General features: G+C 47.4%; 3 protein-coding genes and 2 long non-coding RNA genes across 7 annotated transcripts; 2 read left to right on the plus strand and 3 right to left on the minus strand.

Moving 5' to 3' along the window:
* Nucleotides 1–1,055: 1,055 nt before the first annotated feature.
* LOC136186244 (uncharacterized) lies at nucleotides 1,056–3,196 on the minus strand. Its single transcript, XR_010669707.1, has 2 exons — nucleotides 2,989–3,196; nucleotides 1,056–2,924 (listed from the first exon to the last, which is right to left on the minus strand). It is a non-coding gene; the product is annotated as an uncharacterized lncRNA (long non-coding RNA).
* LOC136186243 (uncharacterized) lies at nucleotides 1,546–2,848 on the plus strand. The gene is made up of 3 exons (XR_010669706.1): nucleotides 1,546–1,618; nucleotides 1,986–2,160; nucleotides 2,217–2,848. It is a non-coding gene; the product is annotated as an uncharacterized lncRNA (long non-coding RNA).
* On the plus strand, nucleotides 3,061–3,932 carry LOC136186240 (peptidyl-prolyl cis-trans isomerase-like 3). The gene is made up of 6 exons (XM_065973513.1): nucleotides 3,061–3,087; nucleotides 3,142–3,216; nucleotides 3,263–3,315; nucleotides 3,370–3,478; nucleotides 3,536–3,654; nucleotides 3,711–3,932. The coding sequence occupies exons 1-6, from the start codon at nucleotides 3,085–3,087 to the stop codon at nucleotides 3,835–3,837; spliced, it is 486 nt and encodes a 161-aa protein (XP_065829585.1). The 5' UTR covers nucleotides 3,061–3,084; the 3' UTR covers nucleotides 3,838–3,932.
* LOC136186215 (uncharacterized) lies at nucleotides 3,932–12,867 on the minus strand. 2 transcript variants are annotated; one of them, XM_065973473.1, is made up of 6 exons: nucleotides 12,808–12,867; nucleotides 12,106–12,265; nucleotides 11,989–12,058; nucleotides 11,551–11,937; nucleotides 11,253–11,492; nucleotides 3,932–11,199 (listed from the first exon to the last, which is right to left on the minus strand). In XM_065973473.1, the coding sequence occupies exons 2-6, from the start codon at nucleotides 12,249–12,251 to the stop codon at nucleotides 4,108–4,110; spliced, it is 7,935 nt and encodes a 2,644-aa protein (XP_065829545.1). In that variant the 5' UTR covers nucleotides 12,252–12,265; nucleotides 12,808–12,867; the 3' UTR covers nucleotides 3,932–4,107. The 2 variants fall into 2 exon arrangements, with proteins under 2 accessions (XP_065829545.1, XP_065829546.1); XM_065973474.1 differs by lacking the exon at nucleotides 12,808–12,867 and adding an exon at nucleotides 12,695–12,707.
* Nucleotides 12,868–13,016: 149 nt separating this feature from the next.
* LOC136186216 (uncharacterized) lies at nucleotides 13,017–21,657 on the minus strand. Of its 2 annotated transcripts, none has more exons than XM_065973475.1 (6): nucleotides 21,586–21,657; nucleotides 21,072–21,216; nucleotides 20,923–20,992; nucleotides 20,607–20,861; nucleotides 20,308–20,547; nucleotides 13,017–20,254 (listed from the first exon to the last, which is right to left on the minus strand). In XM_065973475.1, the coding sequence occupies exons 2-6, from the start codon at nucleotides 21,203–21,205 to the stop codon at nucleotides 13,154–13,156; spliced, it is 7,800 nt and encodes a 2,599-aa protein (XP_065829547.1). In that variant the 5' UTR covers nucleotides 21,206–21,216; nucleotides 21,586–21,657; the 3' UTR covers nucleotides 13,017–13,153. The 2 variants fall into 2 exon arrangements, with proteins under 2 accessions (XP_065829547.1, XP_065829548.1); XM_065973476.1 differs by lacking the exon at nucleotides 21,586–21,657 and adding an exon at nucleotides 21,350–21,528.
* Between the last annotated feature and the right edge of the window lie 1,129 nt (nucleotides 21,658–22,786).

Here is a 22,786-nt window from a genome sequence, read left to right on the forward strand (position 1 = left end):
GTTGTTGAAGGAGCCGGCCGACGAAGGAGCCGGCCGCATCGCCTTGAAAAAGAATTTGCCTTTGCTACAGCGTGTGCGACAAGATCCCTAGAGGCGTATCAAGTCTGCGATCGCCGCAAAAGTGAAAGAACCCAAGTAGGACGCTCAAAACTCCGCTCTCCGCAACTTCGTAGCAGCGAACGGCATCAAGAGCGCTTCTTAATGCCTTTAGACTGATAAAGAAGGGGTAGAGGCCTAAAACGCATCGGAGAAACAGTGCGCGAGCCAAGTGTTTAGCACAACGCTCATTTATCGTTTGAAATCGCGGGATTTGTTATGGAGCCCTGAGTTATAGCTTGGTAAATTGGCTCACCTCTCAGATTCCTATTTTTAATGCTTAAAACAGCTGGCATGATTTGACCTCGTTTGTGTCAGATTCACCTCAAACTGTTATTTATTTTAATACTTCTTTCTCTCGTTTTATAGAATGGATTGTGGGTATGAAGAAGAAGGAGACGAAGAGGTAGACCGCGGTCCCAACGTCCTCGGCAGGACGGGTTGGTCCAACTGTGGGACCACGAAGACTTGTAACTTCCTTATAGTTGCAGTCCTCTAAACTGCCTGTATGCCTCCTTTTGGTATGAGGCCATAACGTCTAAAAGGCCAGCGTCTCCTGGGCAGGCCTACATCAACTGCTTGTGGTTGTGCGGCCCCGAGAAGGAAAACTGCCTACTTACGGCTTGCATCTCCTATTTGAGGCTACCATTATTATTAGTAGTCTCTCCAGGAGAATGACGCCTACAGAAAAAATGTGTGCCTGCAAGCGTCTTCTTTATGTATTTGCAGGCACACACAGCCAAGGTCTAGATCAAAACGAGGAAAAAAGATTGCAGGTACGCATAGAACGTATTGTCTATTTTTCACTAATGTTCATTGATAGGGTTTGGGGTCCTGAGCATGACCCCGTCATTAAAAACTGCTCTGGGGTCCTGGGCATGACCCCAATAAAAAAACTGCTCCGGGGTCCTGGGCAAGACCCCGTCAACAAAAACTGCCCGCGAAAGAAAAAGAAAAGGTCCGTTCGTTTTTTCCTTTTTATTGAAATAAAATGTCTGTACTCTGGCCTTTTCTCCATGGCGGCGGCAGCGCACGCGGGGTGCACCACCCCGCCGGTGCCCTAATCTAACCTACCCTATCTATCCTAACGCGCAGCAAGGCGTGTAAATCATGTTATGCGCCTACTAAAAGCTACACATGCAAAACTGCACAAGTCCGCTCTTCGTATCTGCTGTTTGGGTATTTCACTCTTTAGTAGAAGACGTACCATCTATCCTGCAAGAAAACAGCTGTCATCTGTGAAGAGACAGGATCTCTTTGCCTGCAACGCAGTGTATGCATATTGATACAACAGTTCTTTCGCGCGCAATTATTCACAAAAATTCTATTCAGAGCCCTTCACACGTGACCCCAACGGGTCACATGCAAAGAGGTTTGTATTTTCTGGAAACGACGTCATGCGTGTGTGGCCCGGAGTGCTCTCACGCGCATTACGTCACTGCCGTCCAATCCTGGAAAACCTCTCTTACCTTTCTCTGAGAAAGTGAGATCGACGTCAACGCCGCTTAGGCTGAAAAGAAAGGTATGTTATAAGTTAGAGTAGAGCAGACAGCACACGCGTCATCCCATTGCATTAATGAAACCATAGATATGATTATAGACACCGGGATAGAATCCCCTGAAAGCAAATAAATGCCCAGCGCTGTATCTGCGGCCGGCCAAAGTTAACGTTAAAACGTAGTCCTATAATATGGAGTCTACACGCAGCAGAGCTAGTAAAACAAAGGAGCTTGGGAACTCGGGGACTCGGGGTTAATCCCAGGTTTGGGGACCTAAGGGGTTAATCCCGTTTTTTGCACAAGCAATCAACGGGGAGGGAAGAAGAGGAGTAGGCGGAACGCTAGGCCCGTAAACCTCCAGATGAAGTCTTATGCGTTTTGTTACCTAAGGTGACGATTAAAAGGCCTCCGGCAGCACTCATGTCAACAGCTTGTACACCCCATCAACCAACAAATCATCACCAGCAAAACATGGAAATCACTGACAAGCTTGATGATGTTAGTGACAGGCTTGTGACTATTGAAAAACTAATAAGAGAAAAGGAGATTTCCTGCTGCCCAATAGGTAAGTCCTACGCGTGAAGCTTACAAACGGGTTTTGAAATAATTTCTACAAATTAGGAATGGTAGTAGGAATGCTAAACCTTTTAGCTTCCTGGAAGGGTCACGTCTTAAAAGATTCAAACACGTGAAAAGTGCTGCCGGCGGGGAAGCTGTCACACCGTTGGTGGATGCCGAGCGGATACAAGCACGGGCAACGACGCGAGTCGGTAGAAGTGTCCTTGTGTTTTGCCTTCTGATTTCAATGAGGCCAGACAATGTAGCAGCGCTGCATTTACAGACAGAGTCACACTAGATGAAACGCCTCGAAATCGCGCACCATACATGTTAAAACATAAAAACTTCTAACACGGGATCACAAACGTTTCATTGATTGCCAATGAAACGTTTGAACGCTTCGTTTTTCATTGTCAATCAATGAAACGTTTGCGTCCCCGTGTTGAGATTTCGAGGCGTTTCATCTGGTGTGACTGTGTCGTCACAGCACCAGCTGCATTGTGTACGGCTATTGAAAACGGAAGCAAAATGAATGAAGCTTTTCCATTAATACTGTCTCAGCTGTTCTCGACTGCTGCACCAGTATCTGTCTGTTATTGTGCATGTAATCAGTCTGTCTAATACAACTGAACTGGTTTATTCAGTGACCGTTATGCATTAATCAGACTCAAATAAACATGCTTACCGACTTTTGACGACAAAGGAGGCGATGGGACGCCTGCGCCCAACCACGTGGTGAGAAAAACGCAGGTTTCGCTGGTTCGTTTACCACTAAAAGAACACAGTAAGCACAAACAACGTCGAAAAAAGTTAGAAACTCCTCACAGCCACCCACAGCCACTGCGCTTTGATCCAATCCAAATCCTGGTCGATTTTTCTGGCTGCCTAGCGCACGTGCCACGTTGTTGCGTCCCGGATCCCAATAAGCCAAATGGTGCTTCTTTTTCTGTTCGAACGAAATCACGGAGAGCCGTCTTCTTTTATTTAGGCAGTGACACTCAAAACGGATCTTGGGGACATCAAAATCGAACTTGCATGTGACGAAGTTCCTAAAGCGTGCGAGGTTAGCATAAACCAGCACCCCAACAACTTCATACTGGCTCTCACAGAACTTTCTCGCTCTTTGCGCAAGTGGCTACTACGACAACTGCCTTTTCCACAGGTCTTTCCGAACCATAGGGCTATCTTTCAAGATTCCAAAGCGTGCTTCTCCTAGAAACATCAAAGGCTTTATGGTTCAGACAGGAGATCCTACTGGTACAGGAAAAGGAGGCACGAGCATATGGAATAGGAAATTTGAAGACGAAATTAGCGATGCATTAAAAGTTGGTCTTGTGTAAATTGGTAAAAGGGATTATTGATTCATTGGCCCCCTTTCCCAGCATTCCAGCAGAGGCATTGTATCGATGGCCAACAATGGGCCCGATACCAATGCTTCGCAGTTTTTCATTACCTATGCTCGGCAGTCGCATCTAGATGGAAAATACACGGTGTTTGGGAAGTAAGTTCTTCCGGCGTGGTTTGACGATGATGATGACTATAAGGGCTTTTCGTTAGAGTCATATATGGGTTTGAAACTCTGGATGATTTGGAGAAGGTACCTTCAGATGAGAAGACGTATAGGCCCAAGACGGAAATAAGACTTCGAAACGTTAAAATTCATGCTAATCCTTTTGCACCTTAGAACTAGAAATTTTAGAAATAAGGTATAGGTGCGCCTCCGTAGCAAAGCTTACCCTTCACTCTTCCGGCAGTTTCCTGTTAAGAATTTGGCTAGATAGATTCCCAAAATCGAAATGCTAAATGACGATCTTGTGTGATGCAATTCCAAGTCAAACACTCAATAAACCAAACGGTCCCTCACTTTCAAGTAGTCCTAACAGAAAAAAAAAGTCAACCCTACAGACAATCGTGCATAGTGGGGAGAACAATACTGACACAGTGAGAAGAAACCCTACGCAAACGACACGCAACCAGATGGTAGATCATCGCCTCGCTTGAACATCTGCACACCATCCGACACGGCGTGGCTCTTACCTCCTGCTTCATTTTGAGCTCGAATTGTCACGAACACCAAACTTCCGCTTTCACCAGGGTCCACGTCCATGCTCATCGTCTGATTGAGCCCAATCCACGTGAACGGTACGACATCGTCGGAACCGATGCTTTTTCCGATGCCCCATTCGTAAAATGCAATACCCGACTCTCTGTCGTAGAAATCAAACCACGACGATACGATGGGCTCGTCGGAGTACTGACAGTCGTAATCGAACTCTCTGCCTTCGATCACATATCCAGCCACCGGCGATGTCATGTCCACGGTTACGCCATCCGACGTAGATACGGACGACAAGCCAGCTCCATTCGTTCCATACACTGAACAATAGTAGATGCGTCTGTCTTCCAGGATTAAGTTGGAGAAGTTCCATTCTGTAGAATTGATGCTTTCAGTTCTTACGTGCACGTTGCATAAACCAGCTGATGATCCCAAGCAAACGCTGTACTCCATCACACCGCTCTCGGCGTCAATGAAACTGTCCCAGCTACAGTCGACGAACGATGTCTCGCTCTGATACATCTTGTCTTGCTTTCCCTTTCCATCGTACACGTTTCCACTAACGGGAGACGTCGTGTCGATTAGAATTCCGTCCGAAGATATAACGGTGCGATATCCAGCTGCATTGTAACACGAGACCGTCGAATAGTAAGTCATTCCCGGTGACATCGTACAGTGAGTGCACGATCCCTCGGTGCTGAGTCCGACTGATTGAGGACGCATGAGTTGACTTCCTCCCGGTGCCGTGCCGACGTACCACCAACAGTCGACGATCTTTGTTTCGTTATCAGTCATTCTGCCCCACGAAGCGGAATAGCCTTCGATAGACAGTTGGAAATCTAAATCGTAATTTTCTGAACCGTCGAAGATATACGATGAGACCGGTGCCGTCGTGTCGTGCATAACCCAAACCGATCGACGATACGTGTCCAGATTGGCTTTGTTTCTGGCTCGAACGATGACTTGATATTCAATTTGCGTTGTCAAGTTGAGCGATGCTGAGAACGACGTAACTTGCCCAACGTCTTCGTTGAAGACGGAGTCTCCTTGTCGATTGATCAAAGTCCAATGATACGATGCGATGCCGCTTTCGTCGTCACGGAAATCCGTCCAGAATCCAGCAATTGCCGTCATTCCACTCTCTACTCCAGAAATACTGAACGAAACACTTCCACCCGATGGCGGTGTTCCGTCTACGGTAAATCCATCAGATTTCGACGTAGAGAACTTGCCGATTTCGGAGTAACACGTCAAAATAGTCGAGTATGACGATCCGTGAGTCCACGTGTCTACACTTACGGAGATGGTTCCTGTCCCGCTTGAGGCGACGTCTCTTTCCCATACGCTCTCAGACGACGTTTGTAGTGCAATGGAAACTGTACACCGATCAACAACGCTTTCCGGATCGTGGAATCCACTCCATGATGCCGTGAACGTTGCATTGATTGCGTAAAAATCTTCGTCTACAACGTCGCCAGACACAGGTGGAGTTAGATCAATGAGTACCGGTGACGACTGAACGTCGATGTACGTCGCAAAATTGTCCAAGGAAGCGTGAATACTGACGTAGTAGTACGACCCCTGTATAATGACGCAGTCACTACACGTAGCGTTTCTCTCAGTCCCAACAGCTGTGTAACGAAGTATCTGAGCGCCACCAGGAACAGATCCTATGCTGTAACGATATTCGTAGCCGAGTTCCGATGATCTGGTGTTCATCTCATTCTTCCAATCCCAAGACACTCCAATGGACATTTCGCTATAGTTAACTGTGACGTCGCAACAGTCGTCTTCACTCAGAACATTACTAGGTGACGGAAAGGTAAACACTTCGGCTGTTGCATCTGAGACAAGTCCAACAAGATTGATTGCTCGTGCTGAAACCGACATTGAGCTTTCATAAAGATTGTTGGCTGATATAAAAGTATAGAATGATCCCATTTGCGGCTGCACGAATATAGTGTCTGAAGAATTTGATGATGACGGTGAAAAATTGATCTCCATGGACTCAATCGCCGATTGAGGATCACGATAATCTTTCCATTCCATAGTAAACGATGAGTCGTCGAATTGCACCAGTGAAATAGATCCAGACTGAGGTGGAGATGCGTCGATACTTTGATGTGCCGATGATGCCGTCAAATTGGCCATGTTGCTGCAGTTCACGTATACGTTCACCTTATCTGTCGTGGCATATCCACTAATATCGAAGTCGACTGTCTGTTGTTCGAATCCCACCAATTGGTGTTCAATGGACCATCCAATTTGAGCCATTGCTATCATCAAACACTCGGGAGGACCACTATCCGGATCGCTTGCTCCACTCCAAAGTGCTCTTAGAATGTCGTTTGAAATCCATGTCAGAGATGTTACAGAACCTGGATCTGGATCTGTCAAGTCGACGACGAAGCCGTCTGACGATGCTACGCTTTTCAGTCCGGCGCCGTTTGTAGCTTCGACTGTGATGATGTATTTGCTTCCGGGAATGAATGAGCACGAGTCACACTCGGCGCTTGTGCTAACAGTCACGTCACTAGCAGCAAGAACCTGGCACCCGTCCACGTTCGTTCCGATTGACCATCTGTAGCTGACAATAGAGCTTTCATCGTCAGTGAAACCAGTCCAATGGGATCCGATGCCTCTAGCGCTATACCACCAATCGATATCAGCGCCAGAGATTCCGTCAAACACAATACCCGCTCGAGGTGGAGAAATGTCAATTACGAGTCCTTCTGAAGACGCTACGGATGACAGTCCTGCACGATTGAATGCTCTCACCGTTACAACGTAAGTACTGTTCGCTGTTAGATTAAGTCCTGTGTGTACGGCAAACGTATTCAGTTTGACGTTAGAGAAAGGAAGCGTATCTTGAGGACTGTGGCTGCTAATTGACCACCAATAACTGTCAATGGAGCTCTCTGTATCCGTGAATGTATCCCACGTAGCTTCAATTGACGTCAGTGAAGTCTGGAAACGAATAGTACGAACGTCGCCAGGTGTTGGTGGAGTCGTATCGATAGTAGCGCCATTTGATGACGTGGTGGTTTCTAATCCATTTGTGTTGTTGCAGCGGACAAGCCCATAGTACTTGATTCCATTCTGCAGCTCAACATTAGTGAAACGATATCGAGTTGCACCTTTTCCCACATTTACAAAGTCGCGAATGTCGGCGCTGTCATTTCTCGTACCAATGCCCACCGAGCACTGACCCAATCCGCTTTCGTCGTCTTCAAATTCGTCCCAGTTCAAAGAATATGTGGTCGTTTGTGTTTGAAAATCGACATCTGTCGTGCCGTCTCCATCTCGGACAATCCCAGCGATTGGTGGACTGTCGTCAAATAGAAGACCGTCTGAGCAGATCTTTGATAACAGCCCAGCTCGATTGCGAGCTACAACAGACGAATAGTAAGTTAGTCCCGATACAAACGTGATCATAAAATTTGACGCCGTCGTTCGCGTGCCGACATTCGTGAATACTTGCGATTGAGTACCACATTCCGTAGTACCGACTGACCACTTGTAATACCAAATCGGACTTTCGGCGTCGGTGAAATTCTCCCATGAAGCGATGATTCCGAATGGACTACGAGGCCAAGTAAGAGATATTGTCATCTCTGACGTTACAGGCGCCGTTATGTCCACAGTCACTCCATCAGAAACGTCGGCAATTTGCAGACCTGCTCGATTGTAACAGATGACCGACACGAAGTATTGCCGCCCGTTTTCGAGAGGAAGAGCAGCTTCAAATGTAACATTGGAACCGACTGCCGTATACACTTGAACATCGGTTGCACTTGGTGATGTACCAATCGCCCATTCGAAATAGTCTACTGAGCTTTCCAAATCTCTGAATCCGTACCAATGCGCTATGATTTTGCTATCGTCTGCTTGGTACATCATTCCCGGTTGAACGGCGCCGTGAATGACAACGCCTGTGTTGGGAGAAGTGGTATCGATCAAAATTCCGTCGGAGTTCACACACGTGCGTAGACGAGCTCCATTCGTTGCACAGACTAATGCGTAGTACACATTGGTCTGCTCCAGTCTCAGGTTGCTGAACGAATGCGACGTAGACACGTTAGATATCGTTGTCAGTGGCACGATGTCATTGTCTCCTGGTGACGAACCCAGACCGACATGGAGAAGAGCGATACCAGATTCAGGATCTGTTACTTGCGACCACGTAAATGACACGGTCTCGCTTGACGACTGATAGTCAATATCTGTTGACGGATTATTTCCGTCTCTCACTACAACGTCTCTCGGCGACGTTGTATCGATCAGGACGCCGTTTGATCTACTCGCTACTTTGAGTCCAGCTCCATTGACGCCTTGTACTGTTACACAATACTGAACATTGTGATCTAGTGATTGATTGGAGAAGACCTCGTTAACTAGTCCGACAGGCTCAAACTCGCTCAATATATAGAATCCAGTACAGTCTTGGTCGTAATTCCACTCGTAGAAATCGATGCTACTTTCAGCATCGGTGAAACGATCCCAACGAAATTTCAGAGCAGTGTTAGAGGGAGAATATTCAATGTCTGAGGTAAGGCCACACGGATCGGGACACAAGTCGTAGACTGCTCCCGACAAAGGAACACTTGTATCTACTGCGATTCCATCCGATATCGATGTCGTCGATAGTCCAGCGCGACTAGTACAGCGTACGGCTGCGAAGTACGTCGTCGACATTGACAGGTTAATCATATAGGTGTAGCTTGTACTTGTCGTCGGAATGGACTGTTCTGGTACAATGTCTCCTAGTTGCAATTCATTCCTCGTCGATCCCAGTGACCAGAAACACGATGCAAGACCACTGGCCGACGGAAAGACTTTCCATTTGCTTTTCACACCTGTCAGTTGGACTTGAAAATCTCTGTCTTCGTCTTCGTCGTTTACGTTATCTTCGTACCGAATATCAGCTATCTCTGTCGCGATTGGAGGATACGGATCGATGAATACTCCGTCGGATGTAACGTCCGTGTAGAATCCGGCTTTGTCAAAACAACGTACGATTACACTGTACACGGTCTCTGCTGCCAAATCTAACGGTTTAGTGGTCATTCCGCTGAGAGCAACATTGCCGAACGGAAGTACGATTACATCCGGCGATGTTCTACGAACTGCCAATTGGCAATAGTCCAATCCACTCTGTTCGTCTCGAAATCCGAACCACCTCGCACTGATTGACGTGTTCACGTGTTGGTAGTCAATATCTGTAATGAGACCGTCATACACTGTTCCGCCTACGGGCGAATCATAGTCGGCGATCACTGCATTCGAGTCGACGGAACTCGTCAATAGAGCTTCGTTCTCAATTGACAAACTGAGTGTATACGAGTAGCCTGATTGGAAATTTCCGTTGAGAAGGATTCGATCTGAAGGTGAAAACGTAATATCGATGAGACAGTCGTTGAAATCGGCGCAACTGTACGTTTGGTAACCAGCCGTGTTGCACGCTGAATCGGCCGAATTCTGTACATTGGTAGAACACATTGTCCAGCTCATTTGACGTATGCCGCTCTCGGGATCATTACAACCTTTCAACGTGGCGACAAAGCGACGACTCGGTGATGTGAAATAGTCGCGTTGAGTTTGATCGGTCGTGCTGTTAACAATCGTCACCGCTCCTGTTACTGGTGCCGTTGTGTCTACGGTGACGCCGTCCGACGATCTGATGGTGAACAATCCAGCTCGATTATACACTCTCAACGTCACGTAATACGTTGTACCGTGAGTAAGAGAGAGTCCAGTTATCTCTCCAGTCGCTGACGACACAAAGTTCTTGATGTTCGTGCTACCGGCGCTTGTGCCCACGGCGATTCTATAGCTGTCTGTATCGATTCCACTTTCGGGATCCTCAATGGTATTTGGGTCCCAATGAATTGAAACTGCGTTAATTCCACTTTGATAATCGATATCTGCTACTTGATTGGGACCAGGACGACTTCCATCGTAGATGACCCCGATTACTGGAGCGGTGATATCGACGAAGATCTCGTCGGAATTCTTTGCCGTTTCTGCGTCTCTCACGTTTTTGGCTGTAGCGTCGATTCTGTATGTGCCTCCGTTTGTTAGTGTGAATTGGTTCATAATCGTTACGTCGTGCATTGTTTCACTGGCGATTTCTATCTGGCCCGTTGACGAGTACACTACCGTATCGCTGTTGGCTGTGTCCACTAATTGCCAGTCGATTCTGACGTTGCCACACGGAACTTTGAACCCTTCAAACCTCATCTTCATTTCTCGATTATTCGTCAGCATCAGATACGACTTTCCATCTGTGCCTTGTACAAGAGACAATAACTGTGACGATGACGTAGACTCAAAAACGGATATGACGGCGTTCGTTGGATCAACACCCGTCGTTGGTTTCTTTGTGCTCAGTACGGAAGTGCACGTGCCGTCACTCGTACAATATCGGCACTCGGCGTGGCTTCCGCTGCAAAACAAATTCGGATAGTCGCAAGCGTCTTGATTCGTATAACACTGACGACTCGACGAATAATATGTCGGTAGACAATTTGAACCGTCACAGTATGTTCCATTGACACACGGATTCGTTGCCACCGTGTGCACATCGCATTCGCTGGTGAAGTCCGTTCCACTGCACGTTCCTGCGTTGCACGTGTCGTCTCTAGTGCACGAATTTCCGTCGGCGCAAGGCTGAGTCGGATAGTTTGTCCATGAGGTAGGAGATGAAGCGATGTTACAGTATTGACACTGATTGCTCGGATTCACTGCGTTGTTGTCGTAGCAAACGCCGCTTATTAGGCAACCGCAGTTTCTCTGAGGTGTCAAGCATCCTTGAGTTTGACATTGAGATGTTCCGTCGCATTGCTGGCATGGAGAAATGCACGTTATCAGAGTTCCATTGCAGAGTCCACGATCGGTACACGCATCCGAATGCGTGCAGTTATCGCCGTCGTTGCAACTGGTACCGGTCAACGGTGACCACTGAATGGTATTAGTCGTAGATTTGCACGCCTACAAAATAGAATTTACCACATTAATAAATAGTATAGAGTTTTTGTGTTTACCTGACACTGTTCATTAGGGTTCACTTGATTGTTTGTGTAACACGTATTATCAATAAGACAATTGCCAGAGTTTAGCGTGCATCCATTTCCATTGCACGACTCGCAATCCTGACACGAAAATGATGTTCCTGTGCATCTTCCATCTTTGCACTGGTCATTCTTAGTGCAAGCATTGTTGTCATTGCAACTTCCTCCCGACACACTGGTCCAATCAGTCTGATCTGCCAAGGGTTCACATTCCTGTAGAGAAACAAGAAGAGCTAATTAGGTAGAGACCACAAATTTGAATTGTATTTGCCTTGCAACCGTCGTCGCCGATCCTGGCCTGGCTTTTCCGATCACCGCTCAAATAGCAAGTGTTGCTGATAACACACGAATCCGAATTGGTGACGCAACCGCTGCCATCGCAAGTTTGGCATGTCAAGCAGGAAAAAGAAGTGCCTCTGCACGTGTTAAAGGAGCATGCGTCGTTTCTTGTGCACGCGTTCTCGTCGTCGCAATTGCCGCCACCCACAACACATGTCGCCATATTCGATCCAAGCTTGAAACACTTCGCGCATTTTCCGCAGTCTCTTCCAACGCACTTCCCACCTTGGCATTGATCATTGAAAGTACAAACATCATTGTCACTACAGCTTATTCCATCAGGACGATTGCTCCAGGCATGACGTCCTCCTTGGCAGTACTAAATTGAAAAATTCTCTTTCCGACATCAGCTGTTCAAGCGATCTTCTACCTGACAAACTTCATCGCCTGTTGTCCCCCTTATTGTACCTCCTGGCTCGCATACACAGTTAATAAAGCACCTAGAAGAGACCTCAATGCTAAAGCACCGCGTCTTCCATTCGCTTACCCTCCAATACGGGCACAATTGTTTCTCACTCCGACCTCGGCTTGTCCGCTGCCAAAGCACCGCTGAGGCTGACCGACCGAACGTCTCGCAACTTCTCCCAGTATAATGAACGTGAAGAAAACCGCGCCATTATGAAGAAATGGCATAATTCCAGAGTCACCTAAATATTTAGATATGCGTCTTAATTAATTAAGAAAACAGTGCAAGAGGGAGGGGCGTTCGAGCAGCTAAATAGATGATGCGCATAAGCGACGTGACTTTTAGTCAATCTACATATGTAGTAGCTGCTGGGGCCCGCGCAATCACAGAACGTACACAACCGGGCGGTGGAAGCGAAGTCGATCCTAGTCACACGGTAACAACAATGCGACCTGTTAGGCATCCGTGTGCGTCATTGCCAGCGGATGTTCTGTTGGCAGGATTCGATCGCCCTCCCAACTACTCTTTCTGCCGCTTGTTCTACATTACGTGTGCACGTGGATGCCTCTATACTGTCTCCGTGTACACTCTATGGAAGACGGTGATGCGCATCGATCATGCAATAAGCAACCACAACGACGTGTCTATCTCGAGGGCGCAGTAGACATACAGCTTCTCGTCGCAGGTGCAGGTAAAGAGACGTAGCGACTTCTAACCGTGAACGTAGTGTGACCACGGATTGTAGACTCTACAATCCGTGGTGTGACTAGATATTGGGCGTACCTGACGAAACCACTGACGAAGCCAGACGTCAAGGACGAATGAATCTTCACGTAACGCACTCTAAAACAATAACGGACAATATTCTAGTTATTGACGTCATCGAGATCGAGAACGCATACTTCCGTAACCTCACGAACTATCATAAGGCGCCAATTCTAGCGTTACTCTTTCGATGTTTGATGTTGCTTAGTAACGCGCTTTCAACGATATTGACGTGCTCAGTTTGCTGGAGAAAGACAAGACAGATTTGCACACTCACTCAAACGGAACAAAAAGAGATATTGCCTAAATAACTAGAGTGTGAGGGAGTGAGAGCGAGTGAGAGACAGTCATGGAGAGATTGTCCCTACGCACCGAACGACACGCAACCAGATGGAAGATCACCACCTCGTTTGAATATCTGCACACCATCTGACACGGCGTGGATCTTACCTCCTGCTTCATTTTGAGCTCGAATTGTCACGAACACCAAACTTCCGCTTTCTCCAGGATCCACGTCCATGCTCATCGTCTGATTGAGCCCAATCCACGTGAACGGTACGACGTCGTCGGAACCGATGCTTTTGCCGATGCCCAATTCATAAAATGCAATACCTGACTCTCTGTCGTAGAAATCGAACCACGACAATACAATGGGCTCGTCGGAGTACTGACAGTCGTAATCGAACTCTCTGCCTTCAATCACATGTCCAGCTACCGGCGATGTCATGTCCACGGTTACGCCATCCGACGTAGATACGGACGACAAACCAGCTCCGTTCGTTCCATACACTGAACAATAGTAGATGCGTCTGTCTTCCAGCATCAAGTTGGAGAAGTTCCATTCTGTGGAATTGATGCTTTCAGTCCTTACGTGCACGTTGCATAAACCAGCTGATGATCCCAAGCAGACGCTGTACTCCATCACACCGCTCTCGGCGTCAATGAAACTGTCCCAGCTACAGTCGACGAACGATGTCTCGCTCTGATACATCTTGTCTTGCTTTCCCTTTCCATCGTACACGTGTCCACTAACGGGAGACGTCGTGTCGATTAGAATTCCGTCCGAAGATATAACTGTGCGATATCCAGCTGCATTGTAACACGAGACCGTCGAATAGTAAGTCATTCCCGGTGACATCGTACAGTGAGTGCACGATCCCTCGGTGCTGAGTCCGACTGATTGAGGACGCATGAGTTGACTTCCTCCCGGTGCCGTGCCGACGTACCAAAGACAGTCGACGATCTTTGTTTCGTTATCAGTCATTCTGCCCCACGAGGCGGAATAGCCTTCGATAGACAGTTGGAAATCTAAATCGTAATTTTCCACACCGTCGTAGATATACGATGCCACCGGTGCTGTCGTGTCGTGCATAATCCAAGCCGATCGACGGTACGTGTCCAGATTGGCTTTGTTTCTGGCTCGAACGATGACTTGATATTCAATTTGCGTTGTCAAGTTGAGCGATGCTGAGAACGACGTAACTTGCCCAACGTCTTCGTTGAAGACGGAGTCTCCTTGTCGGTTGATCAAAGTCCAATGATACGATACGATGCCGCTTTCGTCGTCACGGAAATCCGTCCAGAATCCAGCGATCGCCGTCATTCCACTTTCTACTCCAGAAATACTGAACGAAACACTTCCACCCGATGGCGGTGTTCCGTCTACGGTAAATCCATCCGATCTCGACGTAGAGAACTTGCCGATTTCGGAGTAACACGTCAAAATAGTCAAGTATGATGATCCGTGAGTCCTCTTGTCTACACTTACGGAGATGGTTCCTGTCCCGCTTGAGGCGACGTCTCTTTTCCATACGCTCTCAGACGACGTTGGTAGTACAATGGAAACTGTACACCGATCAACAACGCTTTCCGGATCGTGGAATCCGCTCCATGATGCCGTGAACGTTGCATTGATTGCGTAAAAATCTTCGTCCACAACGTCGCCAGATACAGGTGGAGTCAGATCAATGAGTACAGGTGACGACTGAATGTCGATGTACGTTGCAAAATTGTCCAAGGAAGCGTGAATACTGACGTAGTAGTACGATCCCTGTATCATGACGCAGTCACTACACGTAGCGTTTCTCTCAGTCCCAACAGCTGTGTAACGAAGTATCTGGGTGCCACCTGGAACAGATCCTATGCTGTAACGATATTCGTAGCCGAGTTCCGATGATCTGATGTTCATCTCATTCTTCCAATCCCAAGACACTCCAATAGACGTTTCGCTATAGTTAACTGTGACGTCGCAACAGTCGTCTTCACTCAGAACATTACTAGGTGACGGAAAGGTAAACACTTCCGCTGTTGCATCTGAGACAAGTCCAACAAGATTGATTGCTCGTGCTGAAACCGACATTGAGCTTTCATAAAGATTGTTGGCTGATATAAAAGTATAGAATGATCCCATTTGCGGCTGCACGAATACAGCGTCTGACGAATTTGATGATGACGGTGAAAAATTGATCTCCATGGACTCAATCGCCGATTGAGGATCACGATAATCTTTCCATTCCATAGTAAATGATGAGTCGTCGAATTGCACCAGTGAAATAGATCCAGACTGAGGTGGAGATGCGTCAGTACTTCGACGTGCCGATGATGCCGTCAAATTGGCCATGTTCCTGCAGTTCACGTATACGTTCACCTTATCTGTCGTGGCATATCCACGAATATCGAAGTCGACTGTCTGTTGTTCGAATCTCACCAATTTGTGTTCAATGGACCATCCCGTTTGAGCCATTGCTATCATCAAACACTCGGGAGGACCGCTATCCGGATCGCTTGCTCCACTCCAAAGTGCTCTTAGAATGTCGTTTGAAATCCATGTCAGAGATGTTACAGAACCTGGATCTGGATCTGTCAAGTCGACGACGAAGCCGTCTGACGATGCTACGCTTTTCAGTCCGGCTCCGTTTGTAGTTTCGACTGTGATGATGTATTTGCTTCCGGGAATGAATGAGCACGAGTCACACTCGGCGCTTGTGCTCACAGTCACGTCACTAGCAGCAAGAACCTGACACCCGTCCACGTTCGTTCCGATTGACCATCTGTAGCTGACAATAGAGCTTTCATCGTCAGTGAAACCAGTCCAATGGGATCCAATGCCTCTAGCACTATACCACCAATCGATATCAGCGCCAGAGATTCCGTCAAACACAATACCCGCTCGAGGTGGAGTTATGTCAATTACGAGTCCTTCTGAAGACGCTACGGATGACAGTCCTGCACGATTGAATGCTCTCACCGTTACAACGTAAGTACTATTCGCTGTTAGATTAAGTCCTGTGTGTACAGCAAACGTATTCAGCTTGACGTCGGTGAAAGAAAGCGTATCTTGAGGACTGTGGCTGCTAATTGACCACCAATAACTGTCAATAGAGCTCTCTGTGTCTGTGAATGTATCCCACGTAGCTTCGATTGACGTCAGTGAAGTCTGGAAACGAATCGTACGAACGTCGCCAGGTGTTGGTGGAGTCGTATCGATAGTAGCGCCATTTGATGACGTGGTGGTTTCTAATCCATTTGTGTTGTTGCAGCGGACAAGCCCATAGTACTTGATTCCATTCTGCAGCTCAACATTAGTGAAACGATATCGAGTTACACCTTTTCCCACATTTACAAAGTCGCGAATATCGGCGCTATCATTGCTCGTACCAATGCCCACCGAGCACCGACCCAATCCGCTTTCGTCGTCTTCAAACTCGTCCCAGTTCAAAGAATATGTGGTCGTTTGTGTTTGAAAATCGACATCTGTCGTGCCGTCTCCATCTCGGACAATCCCAGCGATTGGTGGACTGTCGTCAAATAGAAGACCGTCTGAGCAGATCTTTGATAACAGCCCAGCTCGATTGCGAGCTACAACAGACGAATAGTACGTTAGTCCCGATACAAACGTGATCATGAAATTTGACGCCGTCGTTCGCGTGCCGACATTCGTGAATACTTGCGATTGAGTACCACATTCCGTAGTACCGACTGACCACTTGTAATACCAGATCGGACTTTCGGCGTCGGTGAAATTCTCCCATGAAGCGATGATTCCGAATGGACTACGAGGCCAAGTAAGAGATATTGTCATCTCTGACGTTACAGGCGCCGTTATGTCCACGGTCACTCCGTCAGAGACGTCGGCAATTTGCAAACCTGCTCCATTGTAGCAGATAACGGACACGAAGTATTGCTGTCCATTTTCGAGAGGAAGAGCTGCCTCAAATGTAACATTGGAACCGACCGCCGTATACACCTGAACATCGGTTGCACTTGGTGATGTACCAATCGCCCATTCGAAATAGTCTACTGAGCTTTCCAAGTCTCTGAATCCGTACCAATGCGCTATGATTTTGCTATCGTCTGCTTGGTACATCATTCCCGGTTGAACGGCGCCGTGAATGACAACGCCTGTGTTAGGAGAAGTGGTATCAATCAAAATTCCGTCGGAGTTCACACACGTGCGTAGACGAGCTCCATTCGTGGCACAGACTGATGCGTAGTACACATTGGTCTGTTCCAGTCTCAGGTTGCTGAACGAATGCGACGTAGACACGTTAGATATCGTTGTCAGTGGCACGATGTCATTGTCTCCTTGTGACGAACCCAGACCGACATGGAGAAGAGCGATACCAGATTCAGGATCTGTTACTTGCGACCACGTAAATGACACGGTCTCGCTTGACGACTGATAGTCAATATCTGTTGATGGATTATTTCCGTCTCTCACTACAACGCTCCTGGGCGACGTTGTATCGATCAGGACGCCGTTTGATTTTGATCTACTCGCTACTTTGAGTCCAGCTCCATTGACGCCTTGTACTGTTACACAATACTGAACATTGTGATCTAGTGATTGATTGGAGAAGATCTCGTTAACTAGTCCGACAGGCTCAAACTCGCTCAATATATAGAATCCAGTACAGTCTTGGTCGTAATTCCACTCGTAGAATTCGATGCCACTTTCAGCATCGGTGAAACGATCCCAACGAAATTTCAGAGCTGTATTAGACGGAGAGAATTCAATGTCTGATGTAAGGCCACACGGATCGGGACACAGGTCGTAGACTGCTCCCGACAAAGGAACACTTGTATCTACTGCGATCCCATCCGATATCGATGTCGTCGATAGTCCAGCGCGACTAGTACAGCGTACGGCTGCGAAGTACGTCGTCGACATTGACAGGTTAATCATATAGGTGTAGCTTGTACTTGTCGTCGGAATGGACTGTTCTGGTACAATGTCTCCTAGTTGCAATTCATTCCTCGTCGATCCCAGTGACCAGAAACACGATGCAAGACCACTGGCCGACGGAAAGACTTTCCATTTGCTTTTCACGCCTGTTTGCTGAACTTGAAAATCTCTGTCTTCGTCTTCGTCGTTTACGTTATCTTCGTACCGAATATCAGCTATCTCTGTCGCGATTGGAGGATACGGATCGATGAATACTCCGTCGGATGTAACGTCCGTGTAGAATCCGGCTTTGTCAAAACAACGTACGATTACACTGTACACGGTCTCTGCTGCCAAATCTAACGGTTTAGTGGTCATTCCGCTGAGAGCAACATTGCCGAACGGAAGTACGACTACATCCGGCGATGTTCTACGAACTGCCAATTGGCAATAGTCCAATCCACTCTGTTCGTCTCGAAATCCGAACCACCTCGCACTGATTGACGTGTTCACGTGTTGGTAGTCAATGTCTGTAATGAGACCGTCATACACTGTTCCGCCTACGGGCGAATCATAGTCGGCGATCACTGCATTCGAGTCGACGGAACTCGTCAATAGAGCTTCGTTCTCGATTGACAAACTGAGTGTATACGAGTAGCCTGATTGGAAATTTCCGTTGAGAAGGATTCGATCTGAAGGTGAAAACGTAATATCGATGAGACAGTCGTTAAAATCGGCGCAACTGTACGTTTGGTGACCGGCCGTGTTGCACGCTGAATCGGCCGAATTCTGTACATTGGTAGAACACATTGTCCAGCTCATTTGACGTATGCCGCTCTCGGGATCATTACAACCTTTCAACGTGGCGACAAAGCGACGACTCGGTGATGTGAAATAGTCGCGTTGAGTTTGATCGGTCGTGCTGTTAACAATCGTCACCGCTCCTGTTACTGGTGCCGTTGTGTCTACGGTGACGCCGTCCGACGATCTGATGGTGAACAATCCAGCTCGATTATACACTCTCAACGTCACGTAATACGTTGTGCCGTGAGTCAGAGTGAGTCCAGTTATCTCTCCAGTCGCTGACGACACAAAGTTCTTGATATTCGTGCTACCGGCGCTAGTGCCCACGGCGATTCTATAGCTGTCTGTATCGATTCCACTTTCGGGATCCTCAATGGTATTTGGGTCCCAATGAATTGAAACTGCGTTGATTCCACTTTGATAATCGATATCTGTCACTTGATTGGGACCAGGACGACTTCCATCGTAGATGACCCCGATTACTGGAGCTGTGATATCGACGAAGATCTCGTCGGAGGTTTTCGCAGTTTCTGTGTCTCTCACATTTTTGGCTGTAGCGTCGATTCTGTATGTGCCTCCGTTTGTTAGTGTGAATTGGTTTGTAACCGTTACGTCGTGTATTGCTTCACTGGCGATTTCTATCTGGCCCGTTGACGAATACACTACCGCATCACTGTTGGCTGTGTCCACTAATTGCCAGTCGATTCTGACGTTGCCGCACGGAACTTTGAAGCCTTCAAACCTCATCTTCATTTCTCGAATATTCGTCAGCATCAGATACGACTTTCCATCTGTGCCTTGTACAAGAGACAATAACTGTGATGATGACGTAGACTCAAAAACGGATATGACGGCGTTCGTTGGATCAACACCCGTCGTTGTTTTCTTTGTGCTCAGTACGGAAGTGCACGTGCCGTCACTCGTACAATATCGGCACTCGGCGTGGCTTCCGCTGCAAAACAAATTCGGATAATCGCAAGCGTCCTGATTAGTATAACACTGACGACTCGACGAATAATATGTCGGTAGACAATTTGAACCGTCACAGTCAGTTCCATTGACACACGGATTCGTTGCCACCGTGTGCACATCGCATTCGCTGGTGAAGTCCGTTCCACTGCACGTTCCTGCGTTGCACGTGTCGTCTCTAGTGCACGGATTTCCGTCGTCGCAAGGCCGCGTCGGATAGTTTGTCCATGAGGTAGGAGATGAAGCGATGTTACAGTATTGACACTGATTGCTCGGATTCACTGCGTTGTTGTCGTAGCAAACGCCGCCTATTAGGCAACCGCAGTTCCTCTGAGGTGTCAAGCATCCTTGAGTTTGACATTGAGATGTTCCGTCGCATTGCTGGCATGGAGAAACGCACGTTATCAGAGTTCCAACGCACAGTCCACGATCGGTACACGCATCCGAATGCGTGCAGATATCGCCGTCGTTGCAACTGGTACCGGTCAACGGTGACCACTGAATGGTGTTAGTCGTAGATTTGCACGCCTAGAAAATAGAATTTACCACATTAATAAATAGTATAGAGTTTTTGTGTTTACCTGACACTGTTCATTAGGGTTCACTTGATTGTTTGTGTAACACGTATTGTCAATGAGACAATTGCCAGAGTTTAGCGTGCATCCATTTCCATTGCATGACTCGCAACTCTTACACGAAAATGCTGTTCCTGTGCATCTTCCATCTTTGCACTGATCATCCTTAGTGCAAGCATTGTTGTCATTGCAACTTCCTCCCGACACACTGGTCCAATCAAACTGATTCGCCAAAGGTTGACATTCCTTTAGAGTAGAAACAAGAAGTGTTAAAAGTAGAGGCCAAGAGTTCGACTTTTATTTGCCTTGCAACCGTCGTCGCCAATTCTAGCCTGATTTTTTCGACCACCGTTGGAATAGCAGATGTTGCTGATAGCGCAGGAACTTGAACCGGTGACGCAACGGCCGCTTCTATCGCATTTTTGGCACGACAAGCAGAAGAAAGGAGTGCCTAAGCATCTGCCGTTGAGGCAAAGGTCGTTTCTTGTGCACGAGTTCCCGTCGTTACAACCGGTCCTATCAGGCCGATTTCTCCAGGCATGAACTCCACTTTGGCAGTACTAGATTTAGATGCAAATTATACTCACTTGCACAGCGACTGTCGCTGAGTTTTTTCAATACCTGACAAGATTCAGCGCCTGTTGAAGCCCTTAATGTATTCGGGGAATGACACTTACAGTCAATAACGCATCTAAAGAGATTAAATAGAAGAACACAGGCTTCTAACTTAAAAAGAACAGCAAACGAACTGACTCAGTGGATTCCCTTACCCTTTAGTAAAGGCACAAGCGACCTTGAGGGTAGATTCAAGAACTGGGCCGGCGATGCCGCCACCGCAAAACTGCGCAATGGAAGTCCTCACTTCTCCCAGTATAATAAAGATGAAGAAGAAACACAGGTTCATCCCAACGTCGCCTAGAGTACAGTAAACGAGCATTTAGTGCCGTGCCTTGGTAGAGCGCCAATAGTGGGAGGAGCTAACGCATTACGAATTAACGTCCCACGGCAACAATGCGACCGACCGACCGCGTCCGTCTGCGTGCATCACCTCTGAACCCCTGTGGTTGTTCGGTCTCCTCCGACTCAAAAAAAAAAAACTGTACGATACGATGCACGGCGAGGCTTTGCGTTTGGGGAGTCCCCGCAATGCGGAAAACTTCTGATACACGATAAAATCAGGCAAAAGTGTTTAGCGCGTAAACGGTGTACGTCTGAGCGCGGAGTAGAGATCTTCGAGGAGGTTATAGTTACGTTCGCGTTCACGGTTTTGTAGTCGTCTCCTACCTTAGGTGAACCAGCAAAGCAACGAAGAGTGACAGATGGCGAAGACAATTGAAATCCTCAGGCAACGCACTCTAAACAATACCATACAATATTTCCTGACGTAGATGAGAACCCTGCTTTTACACATGTACTTCCGTACTGCATCCTGGTTCACTGGAGTTGTTCAGTGCACTTGGTTCCTCTAACAGAAGTTTTCTCAAAAGATCTTAAGAATGTTACTTAGTATCCTCAACGTAAAAATGCGGTGTGCATGGCGAAGGAGACTGCAAAGAAAGAAAGAAAGAAAGAAAGAAAGAAAAGAAAGAAAGAAAGAAAGAAAAGAAAGAAAGAAAGAAAGGAAGAAAGTCAAACGTCAGTTTGCTTGCAGAGCCTGCAGGCGGTATATATATTTCGTCAAGTGTTCGTACTCCGCCTGCAGGCGGTATATATATTCCGTCAAGCGTTCGTACTCCGCCTGTAAGCGGTATATATATTCCGTCAGGCGTTGTTCGTACCGTATTTACTCTAATAAAAGCCGCCTTCTAATAAACGCCGCTCTATGAACAACTTTCCTACAGACCCTTTCTAAAGCGCTTAAGAGCGCAAAAGAATAAATTTTGGTTTTGAAATGCAATCCCGAAACATATTGACGCCGCGGCTTTTATTAGAGTAAATACGGTACTCCGCCTCCATGCGGTATATATATTCCGTCACGCGTTCTCCGTACTCCGCCGGTAGGCGGTATATACAGTGTATATTCCGTCAGGTATTGTTCGTACTCCGCCGGCAAGCGGTATATATATTCCGTCAGACGTTGTTCGTACTCCGCCGGTAGGCGGTATATATGTTCCGTCAGGCGGCGTTCGTACTCCGCCGGTAGGCGGTATATATATTCCGTCAGGCGTCGTTCGTACTCTTCCGGCAGGCGGTATATATATTCCGTCAGGCTGTGTTCGTACTCTGCCTGCAGGCGGTATATATATTCCGTCAGGCGGCGTTCGTACTCTGCCTGCAGGCGGTATATATATTCCGTCAGGCGGCGTTCGTACTCCGCCTGCAGGCGGTATATATATTCCTTCAGGCAGTGTTCGTACTCAATAGGCAGGCGGTATATATATTCCGTCAGGCGGTGTTCGTACTCTGCCTGCAGGCGGTATATATATTGCGTCAGGCGGCGTTCGTACTCCGCCGGTAGACGGTATATATATTGCGTCAGGCGGCG

This window comes from Oscarella lobularis, chromosome 4 (genome assembly GCF_947507565.1).
Source record: "Oscarella lobularis chromosome 4, ooOscLobu1.1, whole genome shotgun sequence".
NCBI lineage: Eukaryota > Metazoa > Porifera > Homoscleromorpha > Homosclerophorida > Oscarellidae > Oscarella > Oscarella lobularis.

Excerpts from the sequence above, each read along its gene's own strand:
- LOC136186216 (XM_065973475.1), bottom strand. The coding sequence starts at position 21,205 with ATGAACCTGTGTTTCTTCTTCATCTTTATTATACTGGGAGAAGTGAGG. Across the intron at positions 20,993-21,071 it reads GCTTGTGCCTTTACTAAAGG|ATGCGTTATTGACTGTAAGT; the intron begins GTAAGGGAATCC and ends TAATCTCTTTAG. Across the intron at positions 20,862-20,922 it reads CAGGCGCTGAATCTTGTCAG|TACTGCCAAAGTGGAGTTCA; the intron begins GTATTGAAAAAA and ends ATCTAAATCTAG.
- LOC136186215 (XM_065973473.1), bottom strand. The coding sequence starts at position 12,251 with ATGCCATTTCTTCATAATGGCGCGGTTTTCTTCACGTTCATTATACTG. Across the intron at positions 11,938-11,988 it reads CAGGCGATGAAGTTTGTCAG|TACTGCCAAGGAGGACGTCA; the intron begins GTAGAAGATCGC and ends TTTTCAATTTAG. Across the intron at positions 11,200-11,252 it reads ACCCTAATGAACAGTGTCAG|GCGTGCAAATCTACGACTAA; the intron begins GTAAACACAAAA and ends TCTATTTTGTAG.
- LOC136186240 (XM_065973513.1), top strand. Across the intron at positions 3,217-3,262 it reads AAGTTCCTAAAGCGTGCGAG|AACTTTCTCGCTCTTTGCGC; the intron begins GTTAGCATAAAC and ends TGGCTCTCACAG. Across the intron at positions 3,479-3,535 it reads AAATTAGCGATGCATTAAAA|CATTCCAGCAGAGGCATTGT; the intron begins GTTGGTCTTGTG and ends CCCCTTTCCCAG.